This window comes from Macrobrachium rosenbergii, chromosome 31, assembly GCF_040412425.1.
Source record: "Macrobrachium rosenbergii isolate ZJJX-2024 chromosome 31, ASM4041242v1, whole genome shotgun sequence".
Lineage (NCBI taxonomy): Eukaryota > Metazoa > Arthropoda > Malacostraca > Decapoda > Palaemonidae > Macrobrachium > Macrobrachium rosenbergii.
Genome location: NC_089771.1, coordinates 28995427 through 29022668, shown reverse-complemented (window position 1 = coordinate 29022668; position 27242 = coordinate 28995427). Strand labels below are relative to the sequence as shown.

The 27242-nt window shown below is 37.0% G+C and overlaps 2 protein-coding genes across 3 annotated transcripts in view; both read right to left on the bottom strand.

The window, feature by feature from the left end:
- The window catches only part of LOC136855483 (uncharacterized), a 59063-nt gene extending 49850 nt beyond the window's left edge, over nucleotides 1–9213 (bottom strand). Inside the window, exons 1-2 of one of the 2 annotated variants that reach the window (XM_067132565.1) lie at nucleotides 8887–9213; nucleotides 5026–5066 (exon numbers count right to left, since the gene is read on the bottom strand). The gene's annotated coding sequence lies outside the window, so the exon portion shown is untranslated. The remainder of the gene's footprint in view (nucleotides 1–5025; nucleotides 5067–8886) is intronic. The other variant, XM_067132566.1, reaches the window with a different exon arrangement.
- Nucleotides 9214–9619: 406 nt separating this feature from the next.
- The window catches only part of Cad87A (cadherin-87A), a 109210-nt gene continuing 91587 nt past the window's right edge, over nucleotides 9620–27242 (bottom strand). The window contains 14 exon segments of the mRNA XM_067132564.1: nucleotides 9620–12031; nucleotides 12707–12925; nucleotides 13717–13882; nucleotides 15302–15403; nucleotides 16325–16449; nucleotides 18154–18286; nucleotides 19050–19123; nucleotides 19979–20080; nucleotides 20762–20931; nucleotides 21605–21724; nucleotides 22392–22706; nucleotides 24198–24369; nucleotides 25440–25637; nucleotides 26856–26965. Of these exon segments, the coding sequence (XP_066988665.1) occupies nucleotides 11861–12031; nucleotides 12707–12925; nucleotides 13717–13882; nucleotides 15302–15403; nucleotides 16325–16449; nucleotides 18154–18286; nucleotides 19050–19123; nucleotides 19979–20080; nucleotides 20762–20931; nucleotides 21605–21724; nucleotides 22392–22706; nucleotides 24198–24369; nucleotides 25440–25637; nucleotides 26856–26965 (2177 nt within the window). The 3' untranslated portion in view covers nucleotides 9620–11860.

The following is a 27242-nucleotide window of genomic DNA, read 5'->3' as shown; positions in this document are numbered from 1 at the left end:
TCGTCATAATACAGCCAATTAGAGGGTAATAGGCTGCTTACAACATGCCATTAATGAAAGGTGGGGCGCCATATGAAAGCATAGCACACACAAATGAAACTATATATATATACTGCATGTATACATGTATATATATATATATATATATATATATATATATATATATATATATATATATATATATATATATATATATATATATATATATATATAATCTTCAAACTGCTATTCATGATTAACCTTCATAATCATAAGATCAATATTTTAATTTCTTATGTTTTCTTTTACTCAAAGTCAATGCATGAATCTGGGCACTTGAACACGGCATTGCACTTTCCTTTTCAAAGACGAACAAAGAAATTGACGTACAGGTTAAAAATTCAACAGAGCTTTAGCCTTTGAATATACGCAGCAACGTAGCTTTAAATCTTAAAGAACGGAATTAGATACTAACATAGTCTCACATGCTGAAACACTGATTTAAAACATCGATACACACAAGATATCAATCAATCAATGACAATAGCGAATGACGTATATGACCAAAATATTACTTAATTATTATCATTATTTCAGTAGATGAAACCTATTTGCATGAACAAGCCCACAGGTGCCACTGACTTCGAAATTCAAGCTTCCAAAGAATGTTGGTTTTAACCCACCACCGCAGACTATATGATTCGGAGCCGGTAATTTTTTATCGGCCTGGGGGAGACGCGAACCCGCGACATCAGCGTGGTATCCCACGACACTAACCACTATACAAGCGGACCAGCTGAAGAGAAAATTGTATAATTTACGGAGTATTTCCATAACCTAAAAGCCATTACTTTTCATTTTACGAGTCTCCCAGTAAGCCTAAAAATGAACAACCAACAGGAAAAGATTAATTTTTCCTTTCAAAGATTCGCTCAGTTATCTGAGCATCAAGTGAAGCCTTTACCTAAAAAGTGGAGAGAGAGAGAGAGAGAGAGAGAGAGAGAGAGAGAGAGAGAGAGAGAGAGAGAGAGAATCATCACTCTGGGTAAAAGATATTAGCGGAAAAAGGTCTTGCCGATACATACTACATACATGGATACATATACTTACATACATAAATACTTCCAAGCATACATACATACATATATACATACATACATGTACAGCATATACATCACATACTTTCTAAATTTTGAAACTTCGTTTTTCTCATTTTTATTCTGCTGCGTGAAAGCTAACCTTCCTGAATTCAATACTCTTACAAACAATAACATCAACAGAGCCTCACACATTCGAAGGATTGTATCAAAACATATCCCAAAAGGATGCACGGAATAAGATGAAAGCACTGCGGGGAGAACCGAACTGAATATAAGTTAAATATAGCTCAGTTTTACCAGACCACTGAGCTGATTAACAGCTCTCCTAGGGCTGGCCCGAAGGATTAGACTTATTTTACGTGGCTAAGAACCAACTGGTTACCTAGCAACGGGACCTACAGCTTATTGTGGAATCCGAACCACATTATAGCGAGAAATGAATTTCTATCACCAGAAATACATTCCTCTAACTCTTCATCAGCCGGCCGCGGGAACTGAACTCCGGCCCATCGGGTGACAGTCCGAAGCTCAACCGACTCAGCCAACGAAGGGCTCGAACTGAATATAGAGTTTAGGCCAAAGGCCAAGCACTGGGACCTATGAAGTCATTCAGCGCTGGGAAGGAGGAGTATGCAGGTTTGAAAGGCGTAACAGGAGGAAAACCTCGCAGTTGCACTATGTAATATTTGTTATGAGACGGTGGATAACGAGATGGAAGAAAGATAATATGAATAGAGGTACAGGAAAAGGAATGCCTACAGCGCACCCCGTGAGGTGCACTAACGGCACTAACTCCCTACGGGGACTCCGGGGAGGGGAAAGACTAGAATTGAAAGAGCATCCGAGCGAAACGGCAATAAACTGCGCAATAAATGCAAGCAATCTGTCAATAAATTACGCGAGAAGCGCAGGCAATTTGTCAAACTAGCAAGAAATGCCTGTAATTTATCAGCGCGATCTCTTACTTGAATCGCCGTCCTTGAGCCAACGTCAAATCGTGTCGAAATTGATGGTGAAACAGGGTGCCAGATTTCAGCAAAATACCATGGATAAAATACTCGTAGCAAGGGGGATGGCTACCAGAAGGACAAGACAATGGTCTCTGCCGTATTGACAAACTACTGTATCGTGGATGAACCCCCGTGCAGCAAATTTCCAAGATTGTAGCTTCGTACACACGACACAGAAGGCTTACCAATATCATGTCGAACCCTTCTAAAATAGGGCACTATTCACCTTTGTTATTATGCTCTCTCTAGCTTCCTAGATATTGAAGACCCTCTTTCCCAGCCTCCCTCTCTCTCTCGCCATCTTGACCACTGTATCCATTCTCCTGTAACCTGAAATTCAATGTCTCAGCTTTTGCTTCAACCAAATAATCACATCTATACCTCCAGCCACTCCTCTTCCTCAATCACATCCATCAACTTGCTCTTCCACACACACACACATATATATATAATTATATGTACGCATTTATTTATATATGTACATACTCATTACAGCAATAGTTTATCACGTTTCCATTCATTTCCACTTTTCAAAACACGATTCTTCGCTCGTTGGATAACACTGATAAACACCGTTCACATTACCATAAATCACACACCCACAAAACTAACCACTTACTCTCAGCTTAACAACGACATTCCACAGTGACCAAACGCCAAGCCCCGAGCCGCCATCCCTCCGTCCAGCCTTTTCTCACACCACCGGCCCCTCAAGTCAATATGTAGCAAGGTATTATACCTTGCTCGAGGTTCTTCTAGACGTTACGTAACATTCCCTACAGTCAGGAGGGATTCTCGCCACTAGCCTCGAGCCCTCTATGTGTATTCTCACCGCCATTTTTCTAGGCACAGTACACAAATAATTAATGAAATGTAAACTCGCCTTCAGCAGTGTTTGCTTGTTTAGGTAATTTATCGTAGCCTCGGTTTTAAAAAAAAAAAAAAAACACACACACACAAAGGGAATTTCGTGAATGGAGAGAAAGGATTGATGACGGATTTGCGCGATGAAGTCAGCCGTTCTTTTTTGATGGGCGAGTGATGTCAGGTTCCTGACGGGTATTCCGTGATAGTATTCAAGGGTGTGTGTACATGCATACTTACATGTATTCATACACACATCTATATGTATTTACATATAATATATAACAGCAAAATAAACAAAATACCAAAATGATGAGTCGAAGTTAGTCAAAACCAACATATTTTATACATAAAAAAATATTCACCTAAATATATTTTCTTCTTACAAACCTATCACCAATATATATATATATATATATATATATATATATATATATATATATATATATATATATATATATATATATATATATTGTATATCTATATACATATATATATAATTTTCCCTTACAAACTTACCGTAAACCGTCTTTACAATAATATATATTCTTCTCTATGCCCACTGATGCCACAGTGAGGCATTTTACCCTCATTGCTGGCGGTCCCAGATGAAGCAATTTTCTCTTACTATTTTTAATATTATTATTTGTAAAATTAGGAAAAAGACCTTCTTTAATACAGGTTTTGTTAAACAAAATGGCAATTTCATCAGCATTTATTTTATATAGTAAACGCTCAGTTCGTCTTATCAGTTGCTTTTTCTTGCGCTGGAATGGTTGCAAGCAACTGGCCGATATTCATATCCGATGGTTTATTGATGTGCAGGAGGTAGTTCTCGTGGAATGTCGACTAGTTTCGCCCTCCTCGTTAGGGCATCATTCAGGACAGGATCGCAGGATGCAATCACTAAACCACCGGATATGAATATCGGTCAATTGCTTGCAACCGTTCCAGAGCAAGAAAAAGCAATTGATAAGACGAATTGAGCGTTTACCCTATAAAATAAATGCTGTTGAAACTGCCATTTTGTTTAACAAAAACTGTATTATTATTATTATTATTATTATTATTATTACGGGGACACTACAGTATATGTACAGTTACACTAAAAAAATCGCTTCGTTTATTGTACTTGCATTAATTAGTGTCCTTTACTATACCCGGTAATTGCTTTTATTAATAACACATGTAGCTAAGCGAAAGGATCAATTCATACGGCTAATTAATTTTTTTTACCGACATTTTCCAATGTTCATGAAGCACTGAATTTACTGTACTTCAATATGCAACCCCAAAATTCTTTTAACTATATACAGTATACTGTGTATATATATATATATATATATATAATATATATATACTGTATATATGTATATATGTATATATATATATATACATATACATGTATGTGTATACTGTATATACAATTTACCTGAAATGACAACTGAGGAATGTCAAATTAAATTCATAAGGATAAAACAAAACCTATCATACAAAAGTTTAAAGAATACTAACAAAAAAAAAAAGGTAGTACTGTATGAACATATGAAATGAAAGTTGAAAAATACGTTTTTCTTAGTTTACTCAAGAATTTGAAAACTGAGGACTTTTCCATAGGGTTTTCCCGCACTGATTGCAATACATACAAACTACTAGTTCATTTCGGTCTAATTTCATACGGAACGACGATACTGATTTGAATTGAGTATAGAATTTTGGCCAAAGGTCAAACACTGGGATCTATGAGGTCATTCAGCGCTGAAACGGAAATTGACAGTAAAATGTTTTAAAGGTGTAACAGGAGGAAAACCTCAAAGCAGTTGCACTATGAATCAATTGTTAGGAGAGGGTTAAGGAAAGTAAGATGGAAGAAAGAGAATATGAAAGGAGGTCCAGTAAAAGGAACGAAAGGGGTTGCAGCTAGGGGCCGAAGGCACGCTGCAAAGAACCTTAAGTGATGCCTACCGTGCGCCGCATGAGGTGCACTGATGGCACTAGCCGCGGCCCCCCCCCCCCCGTCACCCCTAAATTTCTACAAATACTGAAGACATTCGCAGAAATCGGAGGCTTACCTTCTAAAGACGACTCCCGTCCAGCACTCCTGATGCCTTTGCTGTCAATAAAAATGCAGAAAAACTTTAAATTATTCTTCTATATAATACATTTAGTCTATTTACGTTTTATCTACTTATTTATTAATCTGTGAACTGATTTTTTAGTCACTGATCTCTTCTGTATTTCCAATGACCTTCTGTTAGTCCTTTCAAATGAACACCATAATGTTCTTTGGAAGCTTGAATTTCAAGTCAGTGGCCCCTCTGGTACGCTTGTTCCATATGAATAGGGTTCATCTTCTGAATAATAATAATAATAATAATAATAATAATAATAATAATATACTTATTCATTTACTTGTTTACCTGTTTACTCGCTTTATACACACACACACACACACACACACACACACACATATATATATATATATATATATATATATATATATATATATATTTTAGTACTACATTGTTGCATTTTGGGTATGCCATCCAATAATACCCAATAACAAAAAAAAATAATGCTAATTCTTTTGACAGTGTCAGCCAGACGGGTCTCCTCTGGGCACCAGAGGGAGAAAACAAGGTAACAATAAGGTAAATAGGACCATCAAGCAATAAACAGCTGAGTGGATGATGTTTGGTGTTCAAATGGAACTGTTAATTTTATCCAGACCAATTTAAAGGTGGTCTACTGGAACTGAGTGGAGATTCGTGAAAGTGAAAGCGTATGAATGACGCTGAAGGAGATGAAGATAATGTATATACCTACCTATATTTTACAACAACAAACTAACAGGGGTGGTACATCATTTATTCACTGACATAAATAAACTAATAGGTCCGGTAACCTATTCATTCACTGACCCGGTTACGACAGTCGCATATTACGTGCTATGTTCGCATTTACATGATTATTCATGACGTTCTCGCAAGAAACCGGAGCTGAGGGAAGTGAGGAAAGAGGAGGAAAAACGAGGCAGGAGCAAAAAGTGGTAGGTAAAAAAAATGTCTACTGAGAAAGAGGCAGAGTCAGAGAGGAAGGTGAAAAAGAACTGAATAAAAGTAGAGCAGCAAGAAGAGGAATAAGAGGGAACAGGTACCAAATTGAAAGACTGACTAAAACAGATAAAAACTTGGAACAGGAAGACGCAAATAAAGTTTTAAAGAAAAACTGGAAAAGGATAAAAGAAAGGAGACACGGAAGAGGAATGACGACGGGGAAAGGAACACTGAAGAGAGGATGGAAATGAAATACAGAAAGCGGGTAGGAAAACATTTACAAGCAGAGAAATAAACTGAAAAAGAAGATGAAAGAGAGAGAGACTCGAGGGTGCCGAGGAGGGTGGGATGGAGAAATCTTGAGCAGAGATAAATGCGGACGGGAGTGATCACAATCTTGGAAAAAGGAAGTCTGAAATGGATGAAGGGAAAACTCGAAGCGAGGGAGGATAGAGAACTGAAGTTAAGCAAAGTTTTCAATAAAGTTTGGATAATATCAGTCGCTTCATACACTAGACGCAGGCTTATCGGCAACATGTTGAACCACCATTTGTTTTCCTATTTTCAATTTGTTTGTTTTACTCACGCAAATGGATAGGGAATTTAAAATGAATACACATACACATACATATACAGTATATATTACATGTGTATATATACATATATATAACGTATACATATATATATATATATATATATATATATAAATATACACATTATATTTATATGCATATATAAGTACGAAGAAATACAAGAGAAAAAATCATATACATACATACATTATATATATATACATTATATATATATTTTTAAAGTAATTTTATTCATTATTTAACAGATTCCCTGATGATGTAATAAAGCTTTTTATTACGAAACGTTGGAAATAAAGAATTATGTAGAGATGAATACGTTTCCATGGTCCACTTCCTTCGTGGATTTTATCTTATATATTCACCATGCTAATGTATATATATATATATATATATATATATATATATATATATATATATATATATATATATATATATATATATATATATATATATACATATATATATATATATACATAATATATATATATATATATATATATATATATATATATATATATATATATATATATATATATATATATATATATATATACATACACACGCATGAATACGTTCTTTATTCAGATAACCCTGAAACCTACACGAGAAATAAAAGAAGTAAGCTCTCCATTCACAACCAGTTTCAACATCAAAGGAGACCTCCATCCATTCATTATTTTTACTTTAGTTTTCGCGAACCGTATTCAGAATGGATGGATAAATAACGTATCAAAGAGAGAGAGAGAGAGAGAGAGAGAGAGAGAGAGAGAGAGAGAGAGAGAGAGAGAGAGAGAGAGAGAGAGAGAGAGAGAGAGAGATTTGTATTTCACACCTTAGGCTACCATTCTCTAAGAACTCCCAAACAGAAATGATTAAAATGTGAAGAAAATGTAATATTAAATGCAACGGGAAATATTACTAGGAAATATCTTTTGAAATTTTGCGTAAAGTTATATGTAATCCTGTAGTCTCCAGTTTCAAGCAATTTGTAATTGGAATGTTTACAAAGCACAATATCACAGAAAACGAATTAACGGAATACATATTATAATACAAGTATTTAGGCGATATCTGTATTCGGCCAGTGAACGAAAATGTTGCACAAGCTATAAAACGATTAGAAATGAGAATAGTAATGCATAAAAAATCTCAAAAGAACATTAGTGTAATAATTTACTCTATAGGCCTAAATACACTGATAATTGCTTGCAGGCCTAAAAATTAACTAACCTTTTACGATGAAGCTTAACAATCACAATACTGTTGTTTGTAGGTCATGTTTAATATTAGTAATGAAAGGAAAAACATTATTTATAACATTTATATGCTCTCAAGTTATCTAATTTAACAGCTGGCGAGCGTTAGCCGACGTCACAGGCAGTGAATTTGATTTTTTTTTTTTTACACTAAAAACATGCATTCAGAATTAATCTAATACCAAACTTATTTTTACGTTAGACAAAATAAATGTTGCACTAACGCTTTTCCAGTTCAACTGATAACAGTAAATATATTTTAGCCGTTGTATATATTACATACTGAATAGTTCTGATGCTGAACGTGACACTAGACAGCATCCAGAAATAAGTATGAGAGCTAGATTTTTTAAAGACATTAGATATTTAACGATTATACGTATAATAGTCTTTTGGACGGAATAACATGCCTTTTTCCATCGTGAAACAAGGATAATGAAGCAAATGGTTCGGCTTTTTTTTTTTTTTTTTACAATAAATACATTTTATTATCCCTTAAAGTTTAAAACCCGGAGTAACGCATTAATTTTATTGCCAAAAATGAATATACTTAACCCGGTTCTGCTGGGGGAGGTTCGGCATCAAGTTGTTAAAAAAGTCTTAAAATGCTAATTAGTGCCAAGTTTGGGGGGAATCGGAGGGAGGGTTGTTAAGGGGCGGGGGAGCAGTGTGCAGGTAGATTACGAGGCGTTTCCCTTTGCAAATGGGTCCCATTAATCTGGGTTAGGCATATCACCGAGGTTGGGTCACGAGGCCCCAGGCTAAACTAAATAAGGTGAGGCTATATTTTAATATAAAAAGCATATTATTATCATTAGGTTCCGCTAAAGACTTTGGGCTTATCTTATCGGTTACCAGTCCAAGACTTAACCGGACTTGCAAGGTGCTTTTGTTTATCGAAGTCTAAATACCATTAGCTAATGTTAAATTATTCATTAACGTGGCCTATTATAATATCAAGAAGATAGTTTACTTTCGTAAACAATATAAAATTTAACACTAAAACTAAAGATTGGCTTTTACCTTACCTTGAAGTTTCATCGAAAGCACATTCAAAGGTCTTCAAGTTAACCTTTCATTTTCTTTCGGCCGTTTTAAAATGCATTTTAAATAGTCTCGGTGAAATAACTTTTTTTAAAAAGTCTTCAAGACGTTTCCAGGAATCGATTAAAAACTGGAACGAGGAGCGCCGCAATGTACGACCCTCCTCCACGACACTCATACAGCTACTGAGGCGAATTCCACTTTCCAGGGAATCCAGACACGCATGATCGCACGGAGCCTCTGTTTTCCCGCCTCCATGAATTGTTGCACAGGTGTTGTTTTCCCATGATTTCCCCCAGGTTTCCCAATAGCTTTACGTTGATTATGTGAGCGCATTCTTAATATCTCATTTGTTTCTGGATAATCGCTTTCGCCGACTTGGTAAAATATCCAAAAACATTTAAATCGTCGTGCAGTTTTCCCGCGTACTTTACGATGCGTTCTGCCATAACGTTCATGAAATACAAAATGAACGTTTACAAAGGAATGAAAGAGTATTTTGATGTAATATTCAAACGGGTTATACCAGAATACGAACAAATAAATAAACAGACTTTTGGAGGGACGGTAGCAGCTAACCTAAAAATAAAACCGCTAAACCTGTCGTTAGGGCTAATTGCACCGTCCCTCATTAACGTCTGAACAGGGGGGTTCATTTAGGATTACAATTCTCTCCCCTTTCACTTGCAAGGTCTATTTTTAATCAAAATAAAACCAGTAATATAAGAACATTTATTTCTCTGTTAATTTCGTTAAGTACAGTTTCATATATGAAATATACAAGGCATCTATAAAAGAAAAATAAGGCACATTTACATGGCTACAACAGAAAAGGTCATCCATATAGAGTACCTCTGCTAACGCGTTTGGCTGCATTTCCCAGATAGACTTATGTGACTTAAATGCTGTAAAGTACTTGAAATTTACTGAAAATATTTGTTACTCTGACGAAATGATAAACAGAAGGCACGCAGTTAGCAAAAGGTTGATGATTTCATCAAAAATAAGACCGGATCATGAAAACTGATCCGGTAACTCTTCTCAGTCTGTAATAAAAATCAGAGAAAGGCGATATTCTATATAATGGTAAACAGTTCATATTTACATGATTGTAATCAAATGTATTCACTTTCCACCTTCGATCAAATACTGATATGTCCAAGACTACGAATTTCTGCCACTGTGGGTCTAACAGACATGGCTCCTCGGTCTATCTCGGCGACGCGCCGTAACAGACATTTTCATAACACTGAACAATCAACTATGCTCGAAACCCGAGGGGTTAATAGCCAAAAGAGGATAAGTACAATGATTATTTACAAAAATGATCGGGGGGATGAAACGATGATGATTAGTGAACTATGAGATATAGACCTAACCTAACTTGAAGAAGTCGTTGGTTTTATAAATAGCGATCGATTTCATCTCGGTCTACTAGTAATGCAATGTCACAAGCCTGTGGTAGTAGTAGTAGTAAATACTGTTGGCTTGTACACGAGGCTGATACATACCAGCTCGCAGCTGACAGTGAGTCAGCTTCTATACAAATTGAAAGTTCATAGACGAGTTGTCCGCTATGAAACGTGAAACTATATGAATTGATAATCTTCTTATAGCCTTCTAGTGAGTTCACGCAGAAACAATACTCAAATATCCTTACGTGGTAGATATCAACAACCTGAGATAAGGGCGTTTGGAGTGTACCATGAGGTTCTCTGTTTTCGAAAACCTCTTTAAAGTATTGTTATTGTTATGTATTTAACCATACTAATGAGCTTTCTATATTCTCCCAAGAAGCAGCTGACCAGCAAGGTGGGGATTTAAAGGAGCGGATGAAAGGTAGAGAAATTTAAAACATTAACACAAACGTTAAAATGACTTGGCAAGGTACCTAAAGGACACCGTTAAAACGGGAGAGTTAGGACTACATTTCAGGATATGTGATAAATGCATTTTTCTTAGGGCACGGTTCAGTAAGGCACTATTTTGCTTGAAGTGTTACTTAGGATGCTGAACAGCTTCTTTTTTTTTTTTTACCTCTTAGTTATGACTGAGTCGAAACATGGAGTTATGCAAACAAATCATAAAAGCCACAATTAGTCAAATATATGACGGCTGAGGCACTATAAATTAGCTTCAAATATTCTCAAAACAGAGCAGAAAGTATAAATTGTTCTAAATAAATTCACAGTCAACATACTACTGCTTTGTATAAAAAAAACATATACATATTTTTACACTTTACAAAAATAAAAATACTGATGTTTGGAAGATTACGTTTGCAATGCACGTGAAAACCCGATTAATGCATTAGAAAAAGCCTTTGAGATTTTTGGAGACTCACAGGCTGAAATGTAAAAGAATGATAGTAATACCAATGGTTTAATTATCCAAACGGACAGAAATTCCTCAAATAAGACCTTCGATGCACTGTAAACTGATATCAGGTCTGTTACGGGGAATGAATTGTACTAGACCGATGCTTTTAAATAGTTTTAATATATATCGATCATATAATCTGAATCTTTCTTTAATTGTATCATCTGGTTATATACATGGCAAAATCTTAATCTCATCGTCAATTCTACAAAAAAACAGGGGATTACGTCGTCCAGCTACAGGTTTTAAATGATAGGCCTATACCTGTAAGATAATACCAGAAATATTTTATCTGTTAACCACACTTAACGCGGTTTCTCATCACATTCATTCACAAAACGCCACGGTACGAGAAATATCTAGCACTTTTCTTGATGTGACTGGCAATTAATGCAATAAATGTTACTGAACGGGATACAACAATGCATCTGTATCCATCACACTCACTGGCGCCAGTTATCTGTCAACTGTCTTGAGTTCTAGTGTTGCTTCTCACAGCTTTTAACCAAGCTTCAGTTCTAGCGTTCCTTCTGACAGCTTCTAGATAAGCTGGAGTTCTAGCGTTGCTTCTGACAGCTTCTAGATAAGCTCGGCGACCAACACTGGTTCTCCTTGAGCATTGAGCGTGATATTCCTTGGCATCTGAGAGTGGAGAGCAAACGGCTCGTCCGGTAGAGGGCGGTTGGCTATGTCCGGTGGCTGGAATGTAGATCCAGTGAAGGAAGTCCTTAGCTCGTGGTATTCGCTATTCTGTGAATGGAGACAAAATGATTGTTATTGGGAACGATTACAAGCGTGTATGGCGATGAGTAGTGGTTATTAACGGGGAAGATACAACCACGTACTGTACAAGTGGGAAAGTGCTACATGAGTCTATTAATCACTGTAGATTTCGCTCCAAGTTAGGATACACGTCACAGCCGTTAGGAAATGGCTTTGGAATGAAGGTAACATTTAGGCCAAAGGCCTACCGCTAGGATTTATGAGGCTATTCAATGCTGAAAGGGAAACTGACAGCAAAAAGGTTTTAAAGGTGTAACAGGAGGAAAACCTCGCAGTTGTACTATAAAACAATTGTTAGGAGAAGGTGGAAAGAAAGTTGGAAGAGAGAATATGAACGGAGGTACAGTCAAAGGAGTGAAAGGGGCTGCAGCTAGGGGGCGAAGGGGCGCTGCAAAGAGCCTAAAGTAATGCCTACAGTAGACCGCGTGAGGTGAACTGACGGCACTACTCTCTACGAAGGATTCGAATGGCTATGACTAAATTGACAGAATCAGACATTAATTCTTGTCATGGTTTTTGCCTCGTGACAAACTAAGCTTATCAGATTATGGTTTAATATCAATTGTGATGATAGTGATTTAAAGACACATCATTTCTCGCTTTATTCAAGTCTTTTATATCTAAATCTACCAATTCACTTACGAGGTTCATCGGCGATCGAGGCGTCTCAACGCCAGGAACTTTAGGACCCTGAGCTGAGGCCGGACGGCGCAAGTGATCGAGCGTTGCGTAATCATTACTCTCGCCAGGTTCCTCCCCCAAGGTGAGCGTCCCTTGCTGTAAACCTCTAAGTTGTAGCGACCTGAGCGTTCCTCCGTGAGATTTCTGGATAGTTGCGTATGTATTGCTCTGTCCATCCATCTGGAGAAAACAAGGCTGGTAATTCACCAAATAGAATCGTTGGTCAGTGAATTACAACTTGGAGAAGGCAGTAAATATTTGTCAATATTAAATCAACGGTTGTGATCTGTGTGAACGGTGCGCAAAGTGGTATTAATTCAAAAAGAAATATAGAAAGTTCTGAGCTGAATTAAAGTACAACTTGGAGCTTATATTTATAGTTATTTATAGTTATATTTATAGTTATTTTTCCGAGGTTAGACTCGTGTTTTGCGTTGATGTATGTTAATAAATGCCTATATATAAAACCTGAGTATTTTATAACAAATTCAGCAAATTAAATATCATCAGGAGATCCAAATTATAACTCTCCTTAGAACTTTATATATTCCTTTTGAAATAATACACCTCTCTACACCACCTCAGGTGTTCAGAGGGGGTGTAGGCAGCCAAACAATACAGTATCTAAACAGCCTTTCTAAGATTGCAGTTCAGAGCTATTATGCCTTTTTAAACGTGGAGGCTGATGGGACTGGCAACCAAAATCCCTTACCTAGTCCAAGCCTGATAAAAAAGAAGAGAGAGAGAGAAAGAGAGAGAAAGAGAGAGAGAGTGAGAGACCACATCTTAGAAAATGGGACCATCGCCGGAATTCGAGACACAGAAGTAAGGAAAGAGTGCCGAAGCCTGACAGGGGAGGCAAAAGGAAAAAAAAAAAGACTTGGTGGAATAACAGAGTCCGGATCCCTAACAGAGGAGGATGCGAGAAAAATATGAGAAGTGATGGCTCGACAAGTGCTACGCATTCTCACCTGAGAGAGGTCTATGCTGCTGGCCCTTCGCTCCGGGCTCCACTCGGCGTCCACGGTCACACTCGGCACTACTTGACCCGGATTGGCCTGGCCGTTGACCTGGGTCGTGTCGAATTCGCTCATGACCTGCATCGTCAGTTCCTGCTCCTCGTACATCTTGAGTTTCCTGCGGGTAGGGTTCCTTCGTCAACGTTGTGGAGGCTTTTTAGGTCCTTAGGGCTGCTCTGTGAGCAAGAGCCCGTGCTGGCATATAGTCAGCTCAGAAATTTTTGTATTGGCGTGATTAAAAGGTTAGGGGTGGGGGCCTTTTCATAATGGACACTACTGCAGTTACAGAATTACTGACATTTTAAGTACAGAAATAGTTATACGAATTAAGCAAATATTTTCCATTACGATTAAAATTAAAATTATACTTTTTCATATTTACCTCATAATTAAGAGACTATATGTACCGTCAATATTTTACTTGCAGTTTAAGTACAGAAATAATTCTGTGAACTAAGCCAGTATTTTTCTTTACAAGCAATAAAACTCCTTAAATATTTTCGTTGAAACTAACATTTTAGCATTTCAGCACCTATTTCAGAACGACGGCCATAAAGACAGTTTAAGATTATACTTTATTTGTATTTTAAGTACAGAAATAATTCTCTGAATTAAGCAAGTATATCTCATTACACGTAATAAAACTCCTTCCACAAATTCAAATATTCTCGCTGGAATTTAACAATTTTCAGTACAATAACACCTATTTCAGAATGACGGAAAACTAGTTAATGTCTACCGTTCAAACTTTACTCTGGCGACTAAAAAAAAAAACTTACTGATCTACAATTATAATTGTTTTTATTTACCTAATGAAAAACACCATATCTACCATTCATATTTTACTCCGGCGACTGAAAAAAACAACTTACTAATCCACAATTATAATTGATGATATCTAACTCATAAAAAAACAGATTTTATCTACCATTCAAACTTTACTCCAGCGACTGAAAAAAAAAAACAATATTTACCTCATGAAAAAAACGGACTATATCTATCATTCATACTTTGGTGAATAAAAAACACTTACCGAGCCACAATTATAATTGCTAATATTTACATCATAAAAATAAAAAATAGACCATATCTACCATTCAAACTTTACTCCCACTAAAAAAAAATTACTAATCCACAATTATAACGGTTAATATTTACCTAAAAAAAAAAAAAACTATATCTACCATTCAAACTTTACTCCGACGACAAAAAAAAACTCTGATCCACAATTATAGTTGTTAAAATATTTACCTAAAATAAAACTATCTACCATTCAAACTTTACTCCAGCGACTGAAAAAAAAACTCACTGATCCACAATTATAATTGTTAATATTTACCTAAAATAAAACTATCTACCATTCAAACTTTACCCCAGCGACTGAAAAAAGGAAGCAAAAACTCACAAATCCACAATTATGACTGTTAACATTACCTCATAAAAAAATAGACTAAAAGTCTGGTATTTATTTTACCACCCATATTCTACTCCAGCGACTGAAACAAAAGAAGAATAAGAAGAAGAAGCAAAAACTCACTGATCCACCCAGAGAGGATTTTCCGTCGTGTTCAGCCCGAGGTCCTCATCAATATTCCGCTTGATGAGGTGTTCGCTGGAGCGGCTCGAGGGAGTCATCACCCTGGCGGAGGAGAGGGAGAAAAGGAATGAGATTGGAAAATTCCCTTCGTACCGAAGGGCGTCGCCACGCTGTACTTCGAGTGGACGAAGACCTGTGGCCGTATTGATATCAGGTTACTGTTATAGTTTAATACTGAAGTTACTCTGCATAGTATGGGAATTAGAAGATTTTATTTCTGGTCGTAATGTGATTCGGATTCCACAATAAGCTGTAGGTCCCGTTGCTAGGTAACCAGTTGGTTCTTAGCCACGTAAAATAAATCTAATCCTTCGGGCCAGCCCTAGGAGAGCTGTTAACTAGCTCAGTGGTCTGGTTAAACTAAGATATACTGAACTTTTGATTTCCAAGGTATTCCCAAGGTATAGTGAATTCTGTGTTAAATGGTGTTTATGGTTTGATATTGTGAATGTGAAGCCACATGTGTGTAAGTGACAAAATTCATATATATATATATATATATATATATATATATATATATATATATATATATATATATATATATATATAAAGACAAACTCCACCAAGGAAAGAGAAACAATGGAGCGCTGCAAGGCCTTTCGACTTGTCGTCCTTTACTTGTTTACTTTATTCATCACGTTCCATATTTTCGTGATTCAGTTATATATATAGCCCAAATACATACATATATACAATATATATATATGTATGTATATATATATATATATACATATAAATACACACATAAAACCCTAACACCTCAGGATTATGAACCAATTGAAACCATTCCCATGAAGAGTAATAATAATAATAATAATAATAACACTAAACAATAACCCAAGCCCCACCCACCAGTATCTGAGGCAGCAGCAGACGACGACGAAGGAGATGAAATAATAACAATAACAATAACAACAACAGCAAATAACAATAAACAACAACAGTGACCCAAGCCCCACCCACCAGTATCTGAGGCAGCAGCAGACGACGACGAAGGAGATGAAGCCGATGAATAGCACGACCATGAGGGCGATCAGCCCGGCCAGGCGGGCGTCTACCTCGTCCTCCATAGCCTCTATGGTGGCTGGCTGCGCGGCGTGGACACAAGGCACGAACAAAAGGCGTAAATAAAAGGTATGAATAAAAAGGTGTTAATGAAAGGCATATATAAAAGATATTGATGAGAGGCATAAATAAATGGCATAAATAACAAGTATTAATAAAAGGTATTAATAACGGGTATTAATAAAAGGTATCATTAATAAAAGGCATCAATCAAAAGGCAGAAATAAAAGGCATAAATAAAAGGTATTAATAAAAGGCATAAATAAAAGGTATTAATAAAAGGTACAAATAAAAGGCGTCAATAAAAGGTATAAATAAAAGGCAGAAATAAAAGATATAAATAAACGGCATAAATAAAAGGCATAAATAAGAGGCATAAATAAAAGGTATTACTAAAAGGCATAAATAACAGGCATAACTATTAGACATAAATAAAAGGTATAAATAAAGGGCATGAACAAAAGGCATAAATAATAAGCAGAAACAAAAGGCATAAACATGAAGCATAAATGAGCAGCATAAACAAAAGGCATAAATAAAAGGCATAAACAAATAGCACAAAAATCAGGCAGACAAAAATCACAAAACCATAAACAAAAGAGTAAAAAAAGCATAAACAAAAAGCATAAAACACAGAATGAATATTGAAACAAAATCCCTTTAGATAACTAAGAAAAATATCATTTTCATTTCACCCGGAATTTTACATCCCAAAATCCCCCCAAAAAAATTTTCTACCAACATTCAAATGGAGAATTTCCCTGACGCCATACATGTCCAAACCAGCTGTCCTTAGCTTGGTACATGCAAGCGAATAAAACAAATAAATTTAAAACTTCACGAAAGTAATCTTTAATATAAACGAAAATTAAGTAAATATATAATGTAATGGCGCCTGTGACAAGTATGCAATTTCAATGGTCAATTGCTTTCCTTCCGCTTACCTCTTTGCCCATCACTTCCTCTCCCGCCTTCTCCCTCCCTCCCTCCCCCTTTCATCCAAGGTTAACCTCATTATCGGTGTTGGCTGTCCACGAAGGGATTCGATTAGTATAGGAGGAATCGTGGAATTATCCCCTCCCACGCCTTTGGTGGTTTTGGTGTCAAAGGATCTTCGTCTAAATGTACTGAATTTCTCTTTTATTTTTGCCCAGCTCAATAATTACTACAGAGTCCTTTTAGTTTTTATACTAAATCATTTAACAAAATGATTACTACAGAGTCCTATGAACTTTTCTGCTAAATAATTTGACAGAAGGATTGCTACAAAGTCCTTCGAGTTTTTTTATGGTAAATAGTATGATAAAATGATTACAAACCAGTCTTTTGCGTTTTTATGCTACATAATTTGGTTTACTGGGAAGCTTGAGAGAGAGAGAGAGAGAGAGAGAGAGAGAGAGAGAGAGAGAGAGAGAGAGAGAGAGAGAGAGAGAGAGCGAGAGAGAGAGACCATCCAGCAAAATATACAGACATGAAATGACTGGCGTCACAACAAAAGTCGCCGACACCCAAAAAATGTGTTAGTGATTTCACCTTCGTTTTCCTTCGTAAAAGACATAAATTGGTGACAAATATCAAATCTGTAAGTTATAAAAAAATTAACATCACGAAAGCTCTTAAGACAGAATAATTTAATGACAGTTACTTCCTGATAAACACAAAACAATATTACTTACGATTTAGTAACTGTTACTTCCTGATAAACAAAACAAAACAATATTACTTACGTAAACGTTATCGATAAAGAAGGTGTGAGAATTATTTCGTAGAGTGGCGTAACCTTCGTCGAATTTTTTAAGGACCACTGGCACTGCCATCACCTGGTCCGTTCTGTTGACAACGTGAACCAACATGTCCGTCCTGTGGGTAAAAGATTTCGGAGATTAATATTTCGCAGATCATGGCAGTTCTCCTTAGGGAAAAACAGGTCAAAGCCTCCTGGAGCCTTAAAGGAAAACAGGTCAAAGCCTCCAGGAGCCTTAGAGAAAAGCAGGTCAAAGCCCCCTGGAGCCTCAAACAGGTCAGAGACTCCTGGAGCCTTGGAGAAAAGCAGATCAAAGCCTCCTGGAGCCTCAAACAGGTCAGAGACTCCTGGAGCCTTGGAGAAAAACAGATCAAAGCCTCCTGGAGCCTCAAACAGGTCAGAGCCTCCTGGAGCCTTGAAGACAAGCAGATCAAAGCCTCCTGGAGCCTCAAACAGGTCAGAGCCTCCTGGAACCTTGGAGAAAAGCAGATCAAAGCCTCCGGGAGCCTCAAACAGGTCAGAGCCTCCTGGAGCCTTGAAAAAAGGCAGATCAAAGCCTCCTGGAGCCTTGAAGAAAAGCAGAGCAAAGCCTCCTGGAGCCTTAAAGAAACACAGGTCAAAGCTTCCTGGGGCCTTAAGGAAAAACATATCGAAGTTTCTTAAATAAATTGCTACTTTATTCATCTTTATCTTGTACACATTCTCTCTTTCTTTCCATTATTTTTTCCACTCCCTCTGTCTAGTACTTTCTAAGTCTTCCTTTCCATCTGTTTCTGAACACTCAAGAACTATAAACACTTTTCACCATCCTATAATCCTCCATTCTCTCCACTAGACCACGCCATCTCAAGCCACAGTAACAGGTTTAACCAAACCTACCTCTCGTGCTTAACCGTGTTGTCAGTGTCGACGTGATACCGAATTTCGTCGACGACAGCTGTTCCTCCAGTGACCTAAAAAAAAAAAAAAAAAAAATAAATAAAATAAAATTGTACTACATGGATGTGGAAAAATTTCAGATGATTACAAAATTCACTCTACTTGGTCCCAAGTCTAGGTTCTCAAGCAAGCAGTATTTCCTTGGCTGCTTTCCAATATTTAGTACATGCAATATTTTTTTTTGCCAGTGGCAAACAATATGTTATATAATCTTGCTTCTTTTTCTTATTTATTTTTCCTCAGGTTTCTCCATAATATATTCTTCTCTTAACTGCTTTATTCTCAGGTGTGCAAGACTAAAATTAAATAAACAAGTAAATAAATAAATAAAGGTTGAAAGGTAGGTTGTGGAAAACGAGAGATGGTAGAAAATTCCAAAGCGTGGTGGTGAAGGGAACAAAAATCCTTGAACCAACTTCCCCTGTATGCTAAAGTATCTTAGCCCCTAATGTCACAGATACCTACTATACAGGCACGCAACACCTGTCAGTCCACCACACCCCAAATTTTATTTCTCAGTGCCTACTGTCTCCTGATTGTTTGGTCAAGTGGATGGTTTATCCAAGCTCAGGAAATCTCTAACTGCTTCTGTTTTCTCTGATGTAACTTTTAAAGAAGTGGATCTACGGCATCCGTCAAGGTTATAATCCACTAGTCTTTTTCCCTATGGTCACTTGTCCTCAAGTATTAAATTAGATATGATTATTTCATTACTAAACCTGATGGCCTTAAAAAAATAAGTAAATAAGGTGAAAATGTCCTCTATTAATAAATCAGATAAAAGGATCTAATTACTAGGTCTGACGGCTTCCAAAAATAATGCAAATAAGGAGAAAAAGTTAAATGAGGGTGAAAAATTCATCTCATACCTGGGACAAAATGGCAGCAATTTCCTCCTGACCTTTGACCACCTCTTCCGGGGGCTGGGCAAGGACCACCCTCACAAGGTCCTCCCTCTCCCAGACCCAGATCTGGAATCGAAAGAGACGTGTATACTCCCAATGGAGCAGGTAATCAACTGTTCTTCGAATCATGCCTTTACATTGGAGCAATAAATCAGCTGAGCTTCAGGCAATATTTTGTAGAGTGATTTAATCATTTGTACTTCCAGTACATGCGAACTGCATAGTTTATTTGCAACTGGGTCACATATCAACTTCATTCCCCTAAAATTGATGGGCAGTGTCTGTACAGCATATCAAAATGCATCTGATTTTGTTATAATTAAAGTTCATCCAAAGTGCATTTGATTTTGTTAAATAAGATCATTTAAAGTTAATTTAAAGTGCATTTGATTTTGTTAAATAAGGTAATTTAAAGTAAATCCTAAGTGCATTTGATTTTGTTAAATAAGATCATTTAAAGTTAATGCAAAGTGCACTTGATTTTGTTGAAGTGACCTTAAATTTAACCAAATGGTATGAACTTTGGATTAACTTTAAATTATCTTATTTAACAAAGATAATTTAAAGTTAATACAAAGTGCATACCATTTGGTTATATTTAAGGCCACTTCAACTTATTAGGTAAAATAGTGTCGATGGATACCCATAACACTCCACTTTAATGACACACAAACGGAATGAAGTAAATTGACAAGTAACAGATCCCTACAGGCTACAGCAGGACCCAGCAAAAATAACAAGTCTTACATTAACGTAGCACTTGGCTACTCTGTAAGGTGGGGCCTCTTCCTTGGCCTGGACTTGGAGGATGAAACGGTGTCGTCTGTACTGGGCCATCAAGGAGGCTGTGGTCAGTTTTCCATCCTGGGTAATGTTGAAGGGAGATGGAATGATGGAGCCGATGGATTTGGATTCACCTGCAAGAAAAAAACGGAGATTTGCTATTTAATTACACAGAAAAAAAGAGGGGATTTGGTATTCAGTTACACAGAAAAAAGGGGAGATTTGGTACTCAGTTACACAAAAAAAGGGGAGATTTGGTACTCAGTTACACAGAAAAAAGGGGAGATTTGATAGTCAGTTACACAGAAAAAGGAGATTTGGTATTCAGTTACACAGAAAAAGGGGAGATTTGGTACTTAGTTACACAGAAAAAGAGATTTGATATTCAGGTACACAAAAGAAAGAGGAGATTTGCTACTTAGTTAAACAGAAAAAGAGGAGACTTGGTATTCAGTTACACAGAAAAAAGAGGAGATATGCTACTTAGGTACACAGAAATAAGGGGAGATTTGGTTTCACCTGCAAGGAAAAAAAGGGGAGAGCTGGTATTCAGTTACACATGCGTACGAAAACTGAAGCATTTACTGTTCTCCTGTTACTGTGCTTTCTAAATTCCTTTCTAAAAAGGAACATAGCAGAGATTTCATAACAAAAACACAGTTTTCTTTTGTTTTATTTTGCAGACAGATCAATTCGTCATTGTGTGCTAAGCTTGAGGTTTTTATAAATCTCATTCCATGTAAAACTAGTTATCTTCACGTTAATATACTTAATTAATATCGTAATTTAACATTAATCAATACTCACTTGGACGGAACAGATTCGATGCCCTGATGGAATAGGAGAGGGTGCCATTGAGGCCTGCGTCTCCATCCACAGCCCTGACCATCCGGACGAAACGGTCTACTTCGGCCTCGTGAGACACACCTACAGAGAGAAAGTTTTTTTCCCTATATTCAAATATAAAATACTTTTAAAATATCACAATTTCATTTCTGGAAGACTTCAAAACAAAACAAACTATTTTTCTACATCTATAGAAGTTTAGTTTGCACACTTTTCAACAAACAGCAAAAGTAATTAGTATTAAGATACTTGTTCATGGGGGTATTAGCTGTCTGTGCTTTAAAAAAGCTACTAGTTGGACTGGCTGGATATTTTATTAAAGATTATCCTTTCCTTCGTGTTAAAGCCCCGTCGTTCTTTCCGTGCTCTTCTGGCCTGGACAAGTAACGGGCACTAAGTTGCACTTCCCACTGGCCCTCCCTCTTCAAAAAATACAGGAAATAACTTTAAAAAAATCTGAGCTAAGGGTTCTGGCTACTCACCGGCGTAGTAAACCTCCCTGTTGAACCTCTGAGCTAAGGGTTCTGCAGCTACTCACCAGTGTAGTAAACCTCCCTGTTGAACCTCTGAGCTAAGGGTTCTGCAGCTACTCACCAGTGTAGTAAACCTCCCTGTTGAACCTCTGAGCTAAGGGTTCTGCAACTACTCACCAGTGTAGTAAACCCTGAGCTATGGGTTCTGCAACTACTCACCAGCGTAGTAAACCTCCCTGTTGAACCTCTGAGCTAAGGGTTCTGCAGCTACTCACCAGCGTAGTAAACCTCCCTGGTGAACCTCGGCGGCGTGTCATTTTCATCCTCAATTGTGACACTGACGATGGCCAGTGTCGGATCTGTTTCGTCGTAGACGACCTCCTGGCTGGGGTCGATGATGAAATTGGGGTCGTTCGTCGCCTTCACCACGAGGGTGTAGGAGGCATTCTGCTCCCTGTCGAGGACGGCGTTGGTGTACAGGTTGCCGTGGAGCTTGTCCAGGTAGAAGCTCTCGTGGTCGTTGCCGGCGACGAAGTAGTAGAAGATCTTGGCGTTGATTCCCGCGTCCGGGTCCTTTGCGACCAGCTGACCTGGATGAACATTTGTTAAATGTGGTAACGAAATTCATTTCAGTAAACAAAAATAAACTTTAAAAAAGTATCCTGACCATTCTTTCTCTTCTTCATTCCTGAAATCTTCAGCTGAAAACCTAAATATCGAAATGAAGCTCAATTAAATAAAAAAAAATTAGCTTGAAAAAGTGTCCTAAAAATTTTTCTTTCTATTTGTATATAAATCTTCAGCTGAAAACCCTTACGAACAGATTCACCAGACTTATATAAACCCAAGAGTGCTCCAAAGGGAAATCAGCCTGGAGAGAGAGAGAGAGAGAGAGAGAGAGAGAGAGAGAGAGAGAGAGAGAGAGAGAGAGAGAGAGAGAGAGAGAGAGAAGTTTAAAGGAAAGGTGATAAATGAATAAAAATATGAGGGATCAAGCATTGAAATCTATACACCTGAATTCACTGGAAGTCAGCAGAGAGAGAGAGAGAGAGAGAGAGAGAGAGAGAGAGAGAGAGAGAGAGAGAGAGAGAGAGAGAGAGAAATGGCGATAAATGAATAAAAATATGAGGGAACAGGAAATGAAACCGATACACCTGAATTCACGAGAAGTCAGCAGAAAGAAGAGAGAGAGAGAGAGAGAGAGAGAGAGAGAGAGAGAGAGAGAGAGAGAGAGAGAGAGAGAGAGAGAGAGAAATGGCGATAAATGAATAAAAATATGAGGGATCAGGAAATGAAACCGATACACCTGAATTCACCAGAAGTCAGCAGAAAGCAGACCTCACCTGAATTCAGGCGTATCTCTTTTATTTTCCCTTCCCTCATATTTCTATTCATTTATCACCTTTCCCTATAACTTGTGTCTCTCTCGGCAGGATGGTTTCCCTTCTCGACAATCAAAGAGATTAAGAAATGTTTCATGGAATACAGAAACAAAAATTAATTAAAAATAGTCACTGGGAGGTCAAATAAACATAAATATTAGTTCACTCAAATATGGAACTTCTTGACACTCAAAGAGGTAAGGAAATGTATCATGGAATACAGAAACAAAAATTAATCAAAAACATTCACTGGGAGGTCCAATAAACTCAGATATTGATTCACTCAAAGATGAAACTTGTTGACACTCAAAGAGATAAGGAAATGTTACATGGAATACAGAAAAAAAAATTAATTAAAAACATTCACTGGGAGGCCAAACAGACATAAATATTAATTCACTTATAGATGAAACTTACTAATACTTAGAGAAGTAGAAAATGTTACGTGGAATACAGAAATAGAAAAATTCCCAGTGACAAATAGTCACTGGGAGGTCAAATAGACTTTGATACTGATTCAGACTTAGATACTGATTCACTCAAAGATGAAACTTCTTGACAATCAAAGAGATATAAAATGTTACGTGGAATACTGAAATAGGAAAATCAATTAAAAACACCCACTGGGAGGTCAAACAGACATAAACATTAATTCACTCAAAAGATGGAACCTCAAGACTCCCCAGAAATCTCACTAACCGATCAACGTGTGTTTGGCAGCGTTCTCTACGATTGAGAACCTGTAAGCCTGGGACATGTCGTTCTTGGGGAAGACAGGGCGGTTGTCGTTGACGTCCTCCAAAAGGACCGTCAGGAACCTCAGGGTTTCGTAGGATATGGGGGATCCTTGATCCTTGGCCACAAGAACAAGCTGCGAGAGGAAGAGATTGGAACGATGAGAAACATTTCAGGTGTTTTGAAAAATCAGTAGATTCGTCATAGAAAATGACCATCAGTGGAATTGTGACTGTCAGTTCGAAATTTGAAAAACAACGAGTTTATTTCGGTCTGAGATATTTATCGAATAAGGTGAATCACACTTTGAGGATCTGTAATGTTGGCAATGACAGTGATACGTGTAATAAAATATAAATGATTAAATACAGTAATTATATAATTTACAAAATACAGATCACAACATAACCAATACCTCATGTCTTAAACTGCACAAATAAACACTGTTATTATGACTCGCATACTTTACACATCAAAATCTATTCACACTTGTGTTGTTCCAAACCACTTGTTTAGAACCTCATTCAGTTACCTCATACTTGTGTTGTTCCAAACTACTTGTTTAGAACCTCATTCAGTTACCTCATACTTGTGTTGTTCCAAACCACTTGTTTAGAACCTCATTCAGTTACCTCATACTTGTGTTGTTCCAAACCACTTGCTTAGAACCTCATTCAATTACCTCATGCTTGTGTTGTTCCAAACCACTTGTTTAGAACCTCATTCAGTTACCTCACACTTGTGTTGTTCCAAACCACTTGTTTAGAACCTCATTCAGTTACCTCATACTTGTGTTGTTCCAAACCACTTGCTTAGAACCTCATTCAATTAATACTTGTGCTGTTCCAAACCACTTGTTTAGAACCTCATTCAGTTAAATGCCACTTGCTTAGAACCTCAATCAATTACATACTTGTGCTGTTCCAAACCACTTGTTTAGAACCTCATTCAGTTACCTCATACTTGTATTGTTCCAAACCACTTGCTTAGAACCTCATTCAATTACCTCATACTTGTGCTGTTCCAAACCACTTGTTTAGAACCTCATTCAATTACCTCATACTTGTGTTGTTCCAAACCACTTGTTTAGAACCTCATTCAATTACCTCATACTTGTGCTGTTCCAAACCACTTGTTTAGAACCTCATTCAGTTACCTCATACTTGTGTTGTTCCAAACCACTTGTTTAGAACCTCATTCAGTTACCTCATACTTGTGTTGTTCCTCCCTGTCCAATACGAGTTTGGTCGACAGCACGCCGGTGATTGGATCCAGATGGAACTCGGGTGTGTCCTGGACATTATCCTCACCAATTCGGATGTGATACCTCACTTCTCCATTGGCCCCTGTGTCCTTGTCTTCTGCCTCCACGACAATCACCTGTTGCACTGCAGAGCTCCAGTTCTGAGGCAAGGAAGGTCAAAGGTTATCGTCAAATGCAAAGGTCAAAGGTTATCGTCAAATGCACTGATCACAGAAGGTATTAGCTCTATAGCAGTGACAATCATCTGTTGCACTGCAGAGCTCCAGTTCTGAAGCAAGGAAGGTCAAAGGTTATCGTCAAATGCAAAGGTCAAAGGTTATCGTCAAATGCACTGCAGAAGGTAAGGGCATAGCAGTGGTTGCACTGCAGAGCTCCAAAGCAAGGAAGGTCAAAGGTTATCATCAAATGCAAAGGTCAAAGGTTTGTCAAATGCACTGATCACAGAACTATAAGCTCTATAGCAGTGACAACACCTGTTGCACTGCAGAGCTCCAGTTCTGAAGCAAGGAAGGTCAAAGGTTATCAAATTAAAGGGCAAAGGTTGATCAAATGCAAAGGTCATAAGCTCAAATGCAAAGGGCAGTTATCGTCAAATGAAGGTCAAAGGTTATCATCAAATGTATTGATTAAAATATCCATAGCAGTGACAACATTGTTGCACTGCAGATCAAAAGTTTTTATACAAGGAAAAAGGTTATCGTTAAATAGTTTCACAAAAGTATAATTTTAGCAAACAAAGAAACAATACGAAGCAAAAAAATGGTACTTTAAAATATCCAAATATTCTTTGCGTTTAAAATTTTATACAAAAACTCACAAAATAGTTTACAGAAATTAAAAAAAAAATCACACAACAGTTAAAAAGAAAATTTCACACTAAAACCCACAAAACAGTTAAAATAATTTTTTTTAAAAACAAAACAGTTAAAATAAATTTTATACAAAACTCACAAAACTGTTAAAATAATTTTTTTTGTCAAAACACAAAACAGTTAAAATAAATTTTATACAAAATTCACAAAACAGTTATAAGAAAATTTTATGCAAAAACTCACAAAACAGTTAAAAGAAAATTTTATAAAAACAAACTCACAAAGCTGTTAAAAGAAATTCTTATCTAGTGTTCAGCTGGACAGTCCTTCTTCCTCTTTCAAATATTAAAAATATATTCCGAAAGAAGCTCAATAAAGATTACTTTAAAGGACTTTGTGAGTGTTTTATATACAAACGGCCATTCACATTTTCCAGCACCTGGAAAGCTGGATAAGGAAGCCATTAACCTGTACTAGAAAAACTACAATACTATAAGAAACTAGAAACGATATAAAATCAAGGAATCTAGAGGGTATTTTACTGACCTCTTTCACGGGAACCGTCGCATTGGGCAGGGCAGGGGAGAGGAACTTCGGTTTGTGTTGGTTCTGTGGCAACACTGTAATCTCCACTGTTGCCACGTCGCTGTATTCACCTGTCAATTAAAATCAAGCACCTCTAAATATATCAATTCATCCATTAGGTTATGAAAATGTTGAGTATAACAGCGCAGTTTAAATCTAGTACTTTGTACTGCAGGTCTAATTATGACTGTACAACGTATTCCGGGTACTTTTAATGATACTAGTACTATGTATCAAAGGTGCTTCTAATTATGCTAGTACTATGTATCACAAGTGTTTCTGATTATACTACTACTATGTATCACAAGTGTTTCTAATAGCACTATGAATCACAAGTGTTTCTAATTA